Source organism: Lissotriton helveticus, chromosome 9 (genome assembly GCF_964261635.1).
Source record: "Lissotriton helveticus chromosome 9, aLisHel1.1, whole genome shotgun sequence".
Classification (NCBI taxonomy): domain Eukaryota; kingdom Metazoa; phylum Chordata; class Amphibia; order Caudata; family Salamandridae; genus Lissotriton; species Lissotriton helveticus.
The window spans coordinates 566,951,957-566,969,040 of record NC_136070.1 but is presented as its reverse complement, the minus strand read 5'-3'; the positions used below and the strand labels follow the sequence as shown (position 1 = coordinate 566,969,040).

General features: G+C 47.9%; 1 protein-coding gene across 1 annotated transcript; it reads left to right on the top strand.

Annotated features, from left to right (window-relative positions):
• Positions 1 to 9,034: 9,034 nt before the first annotated feature.
• LOC144782837 (uncharacterized) lies at positions 9,035 to 13,215 on the top strand. Its single transcript, XM_078662108.1, has 2 exons — positions 9,035 to 9,184; positions 11,953 to 13,215. The coding sequence occupies exons 1-2, from the start codon at positions 9,155 to 9,157 to the stop codon at positions 12,865 to 12,867; spliced, it is 945 nt and encodes a 314-aa protein (XP_078518234.1). The 5' UTR covers positions 9,035 to 9,154; the 3' UTR covers positions 12,868 to 13,215.
• Positions 13,216 to 17,084: the final 3,869 nt, after the last annotated feature.

Below are 17,084 nucleotides of genomic sequence, written 5' to 3'. Positions count from 1 at the left end.
CTAGCGCGTCTGTTACTGTGAGCGCATTTCCATTTCCGAGCGCAGTTCGCGCTGCGGCGGGTGCCGGTTTCGATTTCCGGTTCCTCTTTTGTATTTGATTTGTTTTCATTGGAGCGCTTCCAGCCTCCGTTGACCGGTCGTGCGGTGCCTGCATCTACTGCAGTGGAGTGGGAGAGTCGGGGTGAGGACGCGCGTCGCTCGACGCGCAGTCCTCTTTCTACTTCAGCAGTCAGGCCGGTCTGCGCATGCGCGGCGGCCATTTTTTCTCTGAAAACACCGAGTACAGAGGGCGCGGGAGCAGCACATTAACTTGCTATAAGCCCACAAGACTGTTAGTACCCCCAAAGGACACTCATTTCAGCATTTTGGCGTTTTGGGCAGTAAACTAGTGCATAGGCTTTGCCTAGAGTGGGTTCTTTAGGCAAGCCCTCCCTCCACATTTAAATTTGCTTACACACTTTGAGTATTGTGTTTTGGCTTGCCTGGGGTTTACCACTCCCCCTTATTTACACTGTCACTCCTGCTAGTGTTTACAGTTGTTCTGTGTTGACGGTGCATTTTGGCTCCATCTTCAGGTTGTGACATTTCTAAGTGTCAACCTGTTGGAATACTATTATGAGGAAGACTACTTTGAAGAAGGCCCTTCGGGGTCATTGGAGCATGAGCTTGTTGAGGCTCTAGATGTTGGGGTGCAGCACTCCGTTAACAAGGCCATGGTGAAGGCCACTGAATCATTGAAGAGACATTTATGTAATTATGCCCTTCAGCAGGGATGGCTTCAGGGCTCTAAGCCCCATTCTGCTTCCGGCGGTAAGGGTTAAAAAAATCCCCATTCTTCTGATTTTGCCAAGCTGGCTAAGACCTTGTCTTCTGAACACTCTTATGGGTCTTCCTCCAAGGCCGCACCTTCAAGTTCGCCTCTAGGGGACGACACCTCTTCTTCCTCTGATACTGCGTCTGAGCCCGAAGTCCCCCTCCTCCCTGCTAAGAAGCAACGCAAAGAACGCTTTGTAGATGCCCCGTCTCATCCAAATTTGCTAAATTTTGACCCCGCCGAAACTGTCCACCCTAATTTCTATTCCTGGCTTCCCTCTACGGAGGTTGCTGAATATGTTCAATCCAGACTGCGCCAGGCCTTTGATAAAGATGTCAGGGCGCGTTTGCGCTCAGAATGTCCATGACCGGATCTTGCAGACAAGGTGGCGGACACTCCTGAAGTGGATCCATCCATGTTAACATGCCTTAAAAAATACAAGAAAGATCCTAAAAAAGGAATCGATCGTGCCTGGAGATCCTGTCAGGATAGGTTGCTAGACTTGACTGGTCCTTTGACCAAAATTTTGGATTTAGGTTTCAAGGCAAAATCCACTGGCCAGATCATAAACCTGGTGATCTGATATGATGGGCTCAGCGAGCCGACTGTTTTTTGGGCAATGCCAATTGTGCTATGTCCTGTGAGCAACGTCGCTCTATTCTTTTGAAGCTCGACCCCAAGTTAGTGGAATTGTCGACTTTGAATCCGGCCCCTTGGCACAGGGCCTCCTTTTCGGACAACCTTTTCTGAAAGAGTTGACCAAGTTTGTTGCTACATTCAGTGGCCTTGACAAGGCGCAGGGTTCCTTGAAATTGGCTTTTCGTCCAGTTTTTAGAAGGGCCGGACGACATAGGGGTCGGTCGTTCAGCCGCGGTTACCAACAAGGCACCCAAAGGGGTTATAATTCCCAGCGTGGGAGATATCAGGAATCCAACTCCTCTGCCTCCTTCTACCCCACTCGTGGATCTCGAAACAACAACAAAAAAGGTCGTTATGGAGGTAACCAAGGAGGACAACGTGATGCCTCAGCTTCAGGTGAGCCTGATTCCCTTCTCAGGAGTTTAATTGGGGGGCCGAATTCAGTTTGTTCTCCACAGTTGGCAAAAGATCTCGCAAGATGCATGGATCCTGGATTCAGTGCAGGGTTACAAGATAGAGTTCCTTCACTCTCCCTCTCAGACTCATCCTCCTCGTCCCATGCTTTTTTCCCTTCAAGATCAGATGTTCATTTCCAGCGAGATCGAGTCTTTGCTTCAGAAAGGGGCCATAGTGCAGACATCTCGTCACCCTCAGGGCTTTGTCAGCAACATCTTCCTAGTTCAGAAGAAGGGGGTGGATCCAGGCTTGTTTTAAATCTCAGGGAGTTCAATGGATGGGTTGTATATCGTCACTTCAAGATGGAGGGGATCCATCTTCTTCGCGATCTTCTTCAGGAAGGGGACTGGATGGTCCATATAGATCTGAAAGATGCCTATCTGTCAGTGCCCATTTACAGACCATATCTGCGTTTTCTTCAATTCCAATGGCAGGCGATCTGGTACGAGTACAGAGTCCTTCCTTTCGGCCTCTCGTCAGCAACTTGGTGCTTCACAAAGCTTCTGAGGCATGTAGTCGAACTTCTGCGAGCCCGAGGCATTCGCCTCATAATTTATCTGGACGACATCCTCATGTTATGTTATGTTATACCACTCTTTTAGAGCGCACGGCCACCCAAAGGGGTGTCCCGGCGCTTTGACAAAGGGGTCTGAAAACCAAGAAACACAGTAACAGCGAATCACAACGGTCCCACAACTTATGCAGAAAAGAGCATAGTCTTTAGCTCCTTTCTAAAAGAGAGGAGACTATTGGCTTTGCGGAGAGTGATAGGAAGCTCATTCCAACGGCATGCCGCCACATATTGGAAGGACCGACCTCCCATCCGGGCACGTCTGATAGGCGGTACCTCCACTTTAACCAACGCAGCTGACCGCAACATCCTCCGCGGCGCATAAAAAGCCACACGCTTCCTGATGTAATTCGGACCCACAGAGTGAAGGGCCTTAAAAGCCAGCGTAAGGATTTTAAAAACAACTCTTTTAGAGATAGGTAGCCAATGCAACCTATTTAGCAGCTCTGAAGCTCTTGCTCTCCTTGGCAGGCCAAAAATGGCTCTTGCCGCTAAGTTCTGCACTATTTGCAATCTAGCCAGCAAATATTTGGGTAGTCCTGAGTATAACGCATTGGCGTAGTCGAGTCGAGACCCTACTAACGCCTGGACAATAATTTTTTTATATTGCAAGGAGAGGAGTGGAAGAAATTTTCTAAGCATCCTCAGGATACCGAAACATTTCCCCGATAGCCCCATAATATGGGGTCTAAAAGAGAGGTCGTCGTCACACACTACCCCCAGGTTCTTAACTTGGGAATACGCCTTCTCAGGTGGGAACATGTCCTGAGGCCACCACGATTTCCAACAGGGATCAGGGGCACAACCAAAGAAAAGCAACTCAGACTTATCTGAGTTGCATTTAAGGCTGTGCCGCTGGAACCATGCAAAGACCGCACTCAGACAGCCTTTGATCCTGTCGCCGTCAAAAACCTCTCCCTTCCTGCAAGTAAACAGGAGCTGGGTGTCATCAGCGTAAGATATGATCTGGGCACCAAAAGCCTCCGCTACCTCCGCCAGAGGGGCCATATAGATATTAAAAAGGGTGGGGCTCAGAATGGACCCTTGAGGAACCCCACCTCTAGCGGGGGCATTTCGGCGGAGAACGGTGGTGCCCAGATCACCTGTCGACGGCCCGATAGAAAGGATTGAAACCAGTCCAACACCGTCCCACGCAACCCGATCTCCCAGAGTCTTAAAAGGAGACCGTCATGCGGGGCGGTGTCAAAAGCCGCCGACAGGTCAAGCAAGACTAACATAGCCTTCCCTCCGCGGTCGAGGGTATCTCTGATAGCTTCGGTCACCTCCAAGAGGGCTGTCTCCGTGCTGTAATTCGCACGGAAGCCGGATTGAGAATCATGGAGAATGTTGTTACTCTCGATATAGTTGGTAAGTGTGTGCTGTACATGTTTCTCAACCACCTTAGCCAGAGCAGGAAGCAGGGAGATAGGTCTATAGTTAGCCTGCATCAGGGGATCTAATAGAGGTTTTTTGAGTAGCGGCAGAATCAATGCATGCTTCCATTCCTGTGGCACCACTCCCGAGCTCAGGGAGAGATTGAGCAGGGGGTTCATCAAGATGTTAACTGCCGAAGCCACTCTACCCAAACATTTTGCTGGACATACATCCAGGGGTGAACCAGACTGAAGCCGGGACATCAGGTCGTGGGAAGTGGTACAGGACGTTGATGGAAAGACCGATAGTATGGGCCCTATCTCTGCCCCTGCTGACGATACAGAGCTCGGCATACAAGCCACTGCATCCGCATCAGCAGAGGGAAAGGATTCCTGAATAGCTTTAATTTTTGATACAAAAAAGTCAGCAAGCTGCCTAATCCATTCTTCTGTGTGGGAGTGAGTGGGAGCGCATGCAGCAGGATCAGTAAACTCCTTTACTATTCTAAAAAGTTCCCCACTCATATTATCCGCTTGATCTATTCTCCGCTCAAGATGGGCCAGTGTCCTCGTCTACTAATGCAACATCTTGCCTGGACTATAGATCTGTTGCAGAATCTGGCTTTTTGATCAATCCTCAGAAATCAATGTTGATTCCGTCTCAGTCTATCGAGTTCCTGGGTTTCCTAGTCAACTCCATCACTTGTCAACTCCTCTTGCCCACTCAGAAGATTAGATCGATCAAGAGAGAGTGGAGGTTGATTTTGAACAGGCAGACTGTGTCCTTGAGGTCTGTAGCCTGGGTCGTCGGGTTGTTAGCTTCATCTATCCTAGCTATCTTCCCGGGTCCCCTTCATTACCGATCACTTCAACGGCTCAAGATACGACATCTCCAGAAAGGCCTCAAGTATTCCGACCAGATTCCTCTCTCGGAGGAGGCATGTGGGAGTTGTTGTGGTGGCTAGAACATATGGAGTCGTGGAATGGTCGAGCCCTATTCGGCACCACTCTGGCGGTGGTGATCAAGTCCGATGCCAGTCGGTGGGGTTGGGGAGCCCGGTGCGGTCAGGTTTCCACAGGTGGCCGTTGGTCTCCTGAGGAATTGGATCTCCACATCAATTGCCTGGAGCTTCTAGCAGGCTCCTTTGCGAGTCGTTGCCTGTCACCCCATCAGACGAATTGTTGCATCCTTCTCCGCATGGACAACGTGTCGGCGGTTCGCTATGTGAACAAGTTGGGCGGGACCCGATCCTGACTTCTGGCGGAGATCGCCAAAGACTTTTGGCGCTTTTGCCTTCAGAACAAACTGTTTGTAGTGGCGGAATATCTTCCAGGGTGCAGTAACCAGGTTGCCGATTGGAATTCCCAACATCTACGGGACTTCAGCGATTGGAGGCTTCACCTTCGAGTGTTCCGATTGTTGACAGAGATGTGAGGTCCTTGCCAGATCGATCTGTTTGCCTCAGACTCAACAAACAGATTCCAGTGTTCTTCAACTGGCGTCCGGATCCGGAGGTTCTAGCCACGGATGCTTTTCTGTAGGTGTGAACTGAAAATTGTGGCCTAACACCACATGGGCTGCTAGGACTGCAGTGCGCACTACTTGAATCAAAATTTAAATATTCAAACGACTTATCCAATTAACCAAATTGTTTACAGTATTATAGCATTTATTTAGATCATCATTAAATCATAATCATAAACACTTTGCGTAAAGTTCCTTCATATATCAATATACATCATTATTTGCAAATTTTCTGAACCACCACCCAATGCATTTCGGGACGTCCTTGTCCCTTCGTCAGGGGTTCCAGTTGTCAACTACAAAAGCAACAAGGAAACAATGTAAAACGATGCCAAATCACATATTATCAGTAGAATTACAGATATACATCAACATTAAATATCAACATTAAGAGATAAAAAAGGTTCTATCTGCGATATCACAACTACATTAGAGATACTTTATTCATTTACAGAGTCGGCATTAGACAACGTTATTGGTTTTTTGAACCAGGATTTTCGATTGTTAAATAAGGTGAGCAGGTTGGGTTTACACTATCAACTGAGTAGTTCTAGCATTTCTCCCTGATAAGTCGTAGTGATGGTTTGGATTTATTTTCTTTCCAGATAAGAGTATCTCATACATTTGCAAGGTACGCTTGTTTCTATTTTTCGCCAGCAGTTGATTGGGTAATGCTAATATATGTCTGTTTTCACATGATTTTATATGTTATGTGTGAGATTGCATTTGTGACCTATGTAGTTGTGATATCGCAGATAGAACCTTTTTTATCTCTTAATGTTGATATTTAATGTTGATGTATATCTGTAATTCTACTGATAATATGTGATTTGGCATCGTTTTACATTGTTTCCTTGTTGCTTTTGTAGTTGACAACTGGAACCCCTGACGAAGGGACAAGGACGTCCCGAAATGCATTGGGTGGTGGTTCAGAAAATTTGCAAATAATGATGTATATTGATATATGAAGGAACTTTACGCAAAGTGTTTATGATTATGATTTAATGATGATCTAAATAAATGCTATAATACTGTAAACAATTTGGTTAATTGGATAAGTCGTTTGAATATTTTAATTTTGATTCAAGTAGTGCGCACTGCAGTCCTAGCAGCCCATGTGGTGTTAGGCCACAATTTTCAGTTTACACAATAGTGCTTAGCAGGCACTAATGCAGAGCAGCACACATACCGCTGAACATTGAATAAGTGTACGAAAGTGTGCGACATTCATCTACATTTATATTTCTGTAGGTGTGGCCTCCAGCGCTTTGTTATGCGTTCCCTCTGTTTGTGATGATTCCGAAAGTCCTGGCCCGAGCCAAGTGTTATCAATCGGAATTGATTCTGATCACTCCTCTCTGGAGGGCTCAAGCGTGGTTCCCTGTCCTTCTGGAAATGTTATATGCGATTCAGAACCTTCTTCCCCAGAGGTGGAATCTGTTGTTAGACCCTCTCAAATCTCCACATCCATTGATAACATCAGGTCAACTCATCCTAGTCGCTTGGCGAATTTTGGGGATCGTTGGAAAGTCCCAGGCCTTTCACGAGAAGCTTCCAGATTTATCAGCGAGGCTTGGTCGCCCAACACACACAAGCAATATGCTACCGCATGGAAACAATGGTGTGATTGGTGCTCTCAACAGGAGGTGGATCCCTCTGCAGCAGACGTCTCCTTGGTAGTTAACTTCCTTGCGTCTTTAGCCGCTTCAGGTCTTGCTTATCGCACTGTCAATAATTTCCCGTTGGCCATCTCGGCGGGTCACACACCCATTGACGGTAAACCACTTGGTGAACATCCATTCTTATGTAAAATACTCAGAGGTATCCGGTTGGTAAAACCTCCATGTTCTAAATACTCAGAGCTTTGGGATGTCTCCATTGCCCTGCATTTCTTGGACTCCTGGCCGGTTAATCAATATTTGTCTCGTAAACAGCTTTCTGCCAAATTCGCTATGTTGCTTTATCTAGTTTCCTGCAAACACGTTTCTGATGTTAGCGCTCTGGATCTAGCGGGTCGCAGATTCTCTCCGGAGGGTGTTACTTTTTTGGTCACCAGACGCACTAAATGTAACACCACTTCTGTCACTTATGCTGCATTTCCTGACAATCCCAAATTGTGTGTGGTGCAATGTATCTGAGATTATGAGGTGAGTACGGCAGGTTTTCGTCAAGATATGGCAGGTTAATTGTTGATTGCTCTGCAGAAACCTTTTTGCCCAGTGACCCCAGCTACTCTAGCAAGATGGGTGCGTTGGCTCATGGACGAAGCTGGTATTGATGTTTCCAGATTTGGTGCTCATTCTGCTCGTGGTACTTTGGCCTCTAAGGCTTTTTCTGTGGGGGTCATTCTATTAGACATTATGAATGCACCTGATTGGTCCTCTGAATCTACATTTAAGACTTTTTACTATAAACCTTTTGTGAATATTGCATCTGTTGCGGTGGCGCAGCTTTAAACAAGCATAATCAGAACCTCCGGTCCTGACATAGAATTCAAAATTTGCTAACATTCGTGACAAGAATTTTCAATTCTATTAAGGACACGGAGGCGAGGATTATCCCACCCATAATTCAGTACTGTGATGTCTGTTTTGCATTGTTGATATACTGCAATGTATACTTATGTTGTTTTTACCCTTCCCTTATGATATATCTCCTTTTGGGAGTGTGGTATTACGGCTTTGTCTTCCAATTTCAGGTTCTGACCTCAAGTAAAGTTTGATGACGTTCACCTTTACGAAGAGTCTTCGTGGCCCTTAAGCAGGATGCTGTTTCGTTGAAGCTGACTTCAAGTTTTCGTTGTTGGCCGGTGGATTTCCTTATGAAGAATGGATTCTTCTTCCTGTGGTTCCAGATATCAGACTGTGATTATTATTGTTTGGACTTAACTGTTATTTCACACAAAGAAAGAGGATGTACTATTCTCTTATGCTCCTTATATAGGGGTCTACTCTATGGTTGTCATGTGATACCCACTAGTGTTAATGGGTATTGTAGTGTGTTCTTTTGTTTTTACTTTCTGATTGGCTGCTGAGAATGTTCAGTAAAGAAAATGAGAAGCATAATCCTCGCCTCCGTGTCCTTAATAGGATTGAAAATTCTTGTCACGAATGTTAGCAAATTTTGAATTAACACCCAGCTAGAAAAAATTTTCTTTTCATTTTAGCCCTTGTAGACAAAGCACCCTTAAATGAATTAAAGAACACAAGGGCTGGTTACCCTTCTTACGTCTGATACTGGACAACTTGAAATTCCTGAAACCTTTTGAGAGCAGAGCACAAAAACTATATAACACGTGCCACTCAGCTGTGAGTGCTGTCATTTATGTTGCATGGATGTAGTCCAATTTCTATGTCGATGGCATGACTGTTTTCTGTAGCTGACAATGCGGTCACCCTGACAGCCACCCGTCTAACCCTGCTCGTTAACGGGTCTAAACGGCTAAAAACACTCTGCCCCAATGTCATAAAATAAAAAACGAACGAATACACTGAATCTTATTCGCTCCTAATTCCAACGCCATGCTCCACAAGGAAAGACCGTTCGCAGATTGAGAGCAGGCATTTCTCTCTGTCCATTTCCCTGTTGTCTCTGCTGATTGGTCAGTTTGAATTGCCCGCCGCGTGTGGCTCTTGGAGGTGGGAGAGCGACTCTGGCCCCACCCACTAGGGCTATGAATGTTTGGCGCGCGAGGGTCTGGGACAACAACAGAGGAAGAGGCAGGAACACATCGCAGAGCGAGTGTGCTACGAGGCTTGGAGTTCTAGAACTGTACCATGGAGGAGGAGGGGAGTCACGCGCGCCAGGTGAGACACTGCTGGGAAGGGGGTTGCTACGTGCATGGTAACCAAAAGTGCTACGCCCGTACAACCCATGCCTACGATGGCGTAGACTTGAAGTGCATACACACACGGTATAGAACTACAGTACCCAGCGTGTGCTCCAGTCGAGGCTTGAGATTAATACTAATCCAGTACACCTATTTTAAGTACGTACTCTTGTGTGTATCGTTCGTGGGCGGTCTACGTGCATTGTGTTCAGGGACGTGTTTGTGTTATATTTTTCTAATTAATTTTTACAAACTGGGCTATTGCCATCCGCAAATCATCCCTTTTTAGCGTTGTTGCTTCCGTTCAAGGACTTGTAGGGTAACTTTTCAAACCCAGCATGCAGCTACACTCGCTACAAATCCCCCGCTGTCACATGAGGCCGGGTTCTTGATTGGCGGGAGGTGGAGGTCGTACAATGTGTAGTTGGGATGTGGAACCAGGTAGGTTTTGTAGGGGAGGCCTGTTGGCGTATGCTGTAAGACTTGGGCAGAGACTGTAGGATATGCAGTGTTGTGCTACAGAGATTTGAATATGCGGTTGGGGAAAGATGCGTGCTTGGCTGTGGGAGGATTGCTAGTCCGTATTATGCAGATTACGGCATTGATTTGCTGGGGCGGGGGTGCAGTGTGGTGTAAAATGCGGCGAGTAGTTAGTTGCTTTTGGCCTAGTAAATTCCTGGCACTGCGTAAAACAATGACGCAGACAAACTACTAGCCCAAGTACCCTTTACACTTCCGCCCACAACCTAATATTTACCAATCAATTTAACCTTGGCAAAACCTCTGTGCTGCGTCTACATTCTGTTCTACCTCTTTGGACCCAACCACTCCAACTTAGTTCATCAGGCATCTTGGTCCTTCTCAAAGTATAAACCAATTTTAATGCTCTTTCCTGCTGCTAAAAGATGTCGCAGTCCCTTTATAAACAGGGCTTTACGTGACTTGGAGGGGGGTTTGAGGCGGTGTGATTCTCAGAAGAGGGGAGGCCTATGTAATGTTGTTGATTTAAACAAGTAAACTATATTTCTGTGATTTCCAAGGTGTATCACTCAACTGGTATTTTCGTGCACCTCCTGCCATTTTCTAATATTGCATCTAAATATGTAAAGTGACACACTCCAAACCAGCCAGCACTATTGGCTTTGTCAGTTCATGTTAGCTGTTTAAGATAGCGAAGTAGACGCAATGTTGTTGTAAATATTTAATGTTGAAAACGTTTCAATTCTGAGACCGATTTAAAAGTTACTGACCCCTGTGGAAGGAGTATTGATATTCAGTGTCTCAGTAACTCCAGTTATGGCACTCTGTTAGAAATATATGTACTTTGTCCCTTTTTCAAGTCTTCCATTTGCATACCTTGCACTACATCTCGTTCCTCCTTCAAGACCCCCTTTTTACTCTCCAGAATGCACTTCCTAGTATCTCATTCACTTCATCATATCCCCAATTACACAAAGCGCCTACTGTAAGTGCTTCATTTTTGTTTTGTCCACTTTTTGACAACTATGCACCTCCTACACACAATCACAATTGGCATGTGTGACCAATACCTGAGCTCTGCACAGAGGCTAATGATTGGGTGGCAATGCATTCTGAACACGTTTCTGAGAGACACTGGCACTACCTGCAGCCCCAACTCCAGAGCTCTTAATCTTAGCCTGAATTAAACTCCTGGTGACTCGCTTCAAAGTATGCACTATACAAGCTCGGAAAAAACGCAACATTTTGAAAATGGCTACACTTAGCTGAAACCTTAAATGAAACTCACTTGATGACCTGGGTTACCTTTTTTATTCTTCAGAAATCGATCAATGTTTGGAAGTACATATGAGTCCGAGAGGGACTTGTTTCAATGCCAGTGAGACCGCGCTTCTGGCCCACTTAAAGCTCCGTTTATAACACTAACGTTGCTGAGACTTAACGGTGCATTGTCTTTGCTGTTCGCTTTCCCATAGGTGTGCCACCTATACGCTTGACTCATTTGTTTGTCAAATGTTAGCACTGCCTACCTGTGCATTGTCCAGATTTGTCTGCTCGAAATGCGTAGCCCACCATATAAATCATTTTCATGCAGTGCGAAGGCTAGGATAGTGTGTGAGGACCACCCTTAAGCCCTGTCAACTTGGTTGAGTGTTGTGTTGACTTTTGGGGGGGGGGGGGGGGCTGTACCACGGGCAACCAAAATTGCTCCCCACTTCAGAAAACCCCTGTAACTGAAGTGAGTGTCGGGGGTTAAAATGGCTTGATTTTACCTCCTCTTGCCCCCCGCCCTCCTCCTTCAGAGTTGGGTGCTTTTCCTTCCTAGCCTGTGGCTAGGCGCAGTGTACCTTGCTGGAGTTTGAGTGGGGGTGATCTCCCACAGATACACCACTAATATCCTGGCCCTTTTGATATCCTCTTCGTGACTAGGCCAGGAGCATGGTGAAATATAACAGTACTATTAGGCTGAATGGGACACGAGAGGACAGTATGGCGAGTAAAGAGTACAGGTGTGGTAGTACCTGCGGCATGGGTTGGCAGGGAGGTGTGGCAGTGGGTAAGAAAAGTACATTGGGGTTATTTAGTTGCACATCTCATGCAGTAAGTGTGGCAGTGTTGTGTATCTGAGGTGGGGGGCTCACACCTAGAGAAACCTGCTTGGGGCACGGGTCCCATGTGAATTGGGTATAAATGACTACTGTGTCTGTATGTGCTGTAGAGCTGCTGCGGATCTATTGACATTTCTTCCTAAATTTCTCTTTCCAGGGCTTTTCTGGTGACACTCTGACGCTGTATGTATCGTCCGTGCTGCCCGGGTGGGACTCTTGTGGCGGTGAAGACTCTGCCGACGCCATCCCTGCCTCGCTCTTCCCGGTGCCGGACCCCGCTACCCCCACCCTGGCCACGCAGCCTCCCTACCTCCGGTACAAGACGGAGCTCTGCAGCCGCTACACCGAGAGCGGCACCTGCAGCTACGAGGACCGCTGCCAGTTCGCCCACGGCCTGCACGAGCTCCGCGTGCCCAGCCAGCACCCCAAGTACAAGACCGAGCTCTGCCGCTCCTTCCACTCCCTGGGCTTCTGCCCCTACGGCCTCCGCTGCCTCTTCATCCACAGCCCCGACGAGCGCCGCCCCCCGCGGCCCATCCGGCCCCCGCACCCGGGCAGCCGGAAGCGCGCAGGCCTCTGCCGCATGTTCCAGTCCCAGGGCGGCTGCCCCTACGGCGCCCGGTGCCACTTCACGCATGCCACCGAAGAGGACGCTAAGCCGCGCAAAACCCTGTGCCGCACCTTCGAGGCGCTAGGTGTCTGCCCCTACGGCTCGCGCTGCCACTTCCTACACAAGACGACGGATGACCACCCGGAGTTGCCCTCTCCACTGCTGTTGCCCACACTCCCGCCGTTAAGCTGCCAGACGGGCTCTTCTCTAGCCACTGACGGGTCCCTGTCCCCTGCTTCGGATGAGGTTTGCAGCTCCATGGGTACCCCCGAGCTCAGCTGCGGCGGGGCCTCACCCGTGTTGAATGATCTCCCTGCCAACAACGCCTTTTCCTTCTCCAGCCTCCTGCTGCCCCTGGCACTCCGGTTGCAGGGCATGCACTGCTCTCGAGAGCCTGATTCCTCAGTTTGGAGCGAGTCCCCCTTTGGAATGCACTGGGGTGACTTGTCTGTGAAACTCTAGCATGTTTGACATGCATCCACTAACACTTGCTGGGGGTTTGGTGTAGGATAGCCAACCCCATGCATCAATTGCATACTGTTTACGTTAACTGACTTGTTTTTCATATCCATTTTAGTTTTTACTGTATTTAATTGCTAAAAAGCACCGGCTCTTTGAAATGATTGTACAGTGTATTTATGGAGACGGAAGTGCTAATTAAAATAAGTTAATTTTTTAATTAATATTTAGTGTTCTAACTGTTCTGGGCGTCTTGTTTATGATCCTTCTAGGGTTGCATGTTCTGTTATGATGTCCGACATGTTTGTGTTGACCACTGACGGTTTAATAATAAAAGGAAAGTTAAACACCTTTCTTGTGTCATGCATAAATAGTCTTCATTGGTTTGTTAACATGGGGATAGGATATTTTTGTTCAGTGCTTGGTCTGTCTTTGTTGCAACAGCCCCTAGCTCTCGTGTAAACATCGGGCATTATATAACCTAGTTGCTGTAGCGCAGGATTTGCAGATTCCTCATGGCTGCAGTTTTGGTTATTTACGTTTAATTGGGAATCCCATTTAGTTGTATGCACAGTCAATGGAGTTTCTCTTGGTGTATATTTTTATTCTTTTGGGGGCTGAATACTGCTTGGGGAAGCTCCTAATGCTTCTACCATGTGCAGTTGGGGCTTTCAACTATTCTGACACCATGCCCACTTATGAGGCCAGAAGGTAAGTTTTCTTGTTCCCATCCAATCTAGGCCCAACTGAGTCCCGCTTCACCATTACCCTTGTAATCACAGGACAAAAGACTAACCAATTGACTTTAGTGTTCAAGAATGATGGGGTTTGTCAGTGATTTTTGCACCAAATTTCTTGCAGTTAAAGTGCCATGCCTATGGTCTTCTATTTGTTTGTGAGTATGTATATATGTGTGTAATATATTCTGTCCACTTGCAGTAAATTGTTACTTGCTGTTAAATTAACCGGTCCTAGGATGCTTGTTTCCAGTCCAGGGAGGACCTGGCTTGGCAGTTCGGGCTGGACTGTTCCCATTGGGCACAGGGTCAAGACTGATTTGCATATGGCTCCATTCAAACTGGAATGGTGTGGGGAGCAAAAAAAGATGGATTTAGAACCAGATCTCTGTACTGGGGTGAATGTATGACACTGTTCTGCATTCTGTTCATCAACTGTTTTTGCGCTAAATAGTGGCACACAGCTTTGATAGGTTGTCTGAATCGATGGACTACACTGCAGGGATTTAATAGCTGCATAATCAGAAGCTAACTTCTGAATGTAGTATGGATCATCCATAGCCTTGTGCAGTTTTTTTCGCCCCTGGAAAAAATGCCATGCACAGAGTGCCTGGTTTGTGGAGGGAAGGGTTTGGTTGATGTTTGAGATCAAAGCTTGAGATGGGCTCTAATTTGGAAATCTACATGGTGGTTGTAGCAGAGTGGTTGCACAACTTGTTTGGGTATTTGGTCCTGAGGCAGTGTCTGGTGTTGCTTTGCCTAATCTTGTCTGTGATATTTCTCATATTAGAATTACTGCGAATTCTACAGAGACCGTTCTGTTGGTCATTGGTGCATTGGGCTAGGGTAGGCCACAAGTATGTTTTAGCATTTCTTGTGGAGGCAAGCTTTATAGTGAAGATATGCTGGTGGAGGGCAGACTCCTGATGTAGCTTGGATGCCAAGATTAAAGTTCAGCTGTCGTCGTTTGGAATCTTGAAGTAAAGTGCATTCCTGGTTGGACTCTCAATCAAGATTGGGGGGGGGCGTGTTACATGTGCACTGCCTAAATGTGGCAGCACCCATATGCTTGCAGCTGGCACAGAGAAAGTAGTATTCTATGTGTTACTGTAACCCGAAGACTAACCTTTACATGATGACAACCATAGAAAGAAGAGAAAACATTGGCAGAGGAAAGGGAAAGTCGGCCCACCAACCCTGGCACTGAGGTGCTTGTGTTTAAAAAAAAAAAAAAACACTTTGTAGGTCCTTTAAAAAAAAAAAAGTGGCAGTGTAGGAAGGTTGATCCCTGACTATGGTTGCCCCCAACTTTTTGCCTGGTGTTTTGCTGGTTTTCTGACTTAGTTGACCTGAGGCCCTGCTGTTCAGGACCTCAGGCCCACTGCTCTCTCTGTAAAATGGATTCCATGTACCTTAGGTACATATCTAAATTGGATACTGAGTCACCTTATCAGTCCCTGTACTGTGTACCTTAGGTACCCAGGGCCTAGGTGTACCCAGGGCCTACCAGGGGCTGCAGCATGTATTATGCCACCCCTGGATGGCCATACAAATCTGACACAACTGGCTGCTTGACAGCTGGGGCAAGGTGGTGTAATCACCCTTTGCTTTAGATATAGTATACCTATATCTAACCCTAAAAATGGACACACAGATCTCCTATCAGTCACTCCTATGGCAGGCCTTAACAATCCTGAAGGCAGAGTGCTTGGAATCGTGTGAGATGGTGCTCTAGCATGAGCTGAGCCTGTCTGCGGCTTTCGGGACCCATCCCTTAGCCGTTTCCATGATATCGCATACCATATACTCTTAAGTGCATTATAATCCTCGCGGTTATGTGCCAACTCTGGTATCGCTTTATCAAAACATGTCGAGTAAGGTGTCATACGAATTGGAATACTAACCCCTCGCCAATTCTGGCGACGGGGTTAGCATTCCACCCTTCTAGAGGGACACGACATGTATGTAACCCCTAACCCCGGTTAAAGTCAGACAGAGCCTTAGCATCCACAAAATGGATGCTGCCACCGAGACACAAGTCTGCCCTCCTGCTGCTGGGAGTCCTCCCAGAGCAGGAGATAAGGACAAAGGGTTTCCTGCCAGGGGCGGTGCCAGCACCGTCCCAGACAGGGTTTTGTGTAGGTAGGCAGGGCTTTAGAGGAAGGTGACTGCAAGTAGCACCCCGGTGCTCACTGTGCATAGGCTGGCTGGAACCAGTTCCAGGGTCACTCCAGACCCTGTGCTGGGGAAAAGCCCGCCAAGGAAGTGGGTGTAACCACCCCCCTCCTAGTCCCACCCATAGGGCAGGACTTAGTCGCGTGCCAGCCCCTTTTTACAGGATAAAGGTAGAGACTGGCCCCCTTCCAAATCAGATCATCTTTGAATCCTGAAACTACTTTCTGCGAAAGGAACTCAAGACTTCTTCCTAAGATTTCTCCCTTGTGACTAAGGAGTAGTCACCCTGCATCCGCAGGCACCATCTAAGAACACTGCGGTCTGCTGTAAGTCCTTCCTCCGGAATCCGACTGCCCAGCTCGACGAGAACCGGCTTCCCTGGCACCTCTGACCTCTACCCACCTCTACAGCCCAGCTGAGAACCGTGGGTGCGACGAGACCTCAAGGGACCGGCCATCTGCAAGACTGCACGACTTCTTTCCAGCAAGCCCGCCGAGTAATCTACTGGTGAGTGCTTTGGGGTCCGAGAAGCCCCGACTCTGAGCAGCTCCAGCTCCGAAGTGCAGCCCCCCAGCATCTCCACGATCTGCGTGGGGCCCTTCTGCTTTCCGCTGCTCACCGCGTTGTTTGGCTACTAGCCCGTTGGCTTGTGGCCTCCCTGACGACGCCCGACGACATTTCTGCTGCTGGTCTGGTTGCTCCAGACTGGCCCTTGCTCCCTTCCCGAAGAGGAGCACCCTGGACCCTCCTGGTCCACTCAAGACGCCATTTTGAGTCCACCGCGTGGGCTTGAATTAGCCAAGGCTTGTTGCCCACTCCTGGGTAACTTCGACGCCGACGACTTCAACCTTCGTGGGACAGCTCGCACCTCCATCCTGGTCGCCGACAACGCCTCCTGGTCCGAGAGACTGCAGAGCCCAGCAGTACCCACTCACCTGACTGCGGTGACTTCGCCCGGTGCCATCCTGGTGCCCACTTAATCACTGGCTAGTGATTCAAGAACTTGGTCCCCTCTGCTTTCAGGTTTTCTTCTTCCTCGATCCAGGCTTGGATCCATCGAACTTTCCTTCACTGGTCGCCTGCCAGCAACTTCTTCCTTCCAGGCTCCCGGTCCGGCAACGAGATTCCCGACGTCTTTTCAGACCTATGCAGCTGCAGCCCCTGGGCTAGGTAACTTCGGCACTTCGGTGTCCCAGCATAGCCTCACTATCCTAGGGTCAGGATCCACTGTCGTTTTCTTCCTACCAGGTCGGGTTCGCCCGTGAACACTAACTTTGCCTTTACTAGCCTCCATAGACTTTGTCCCGC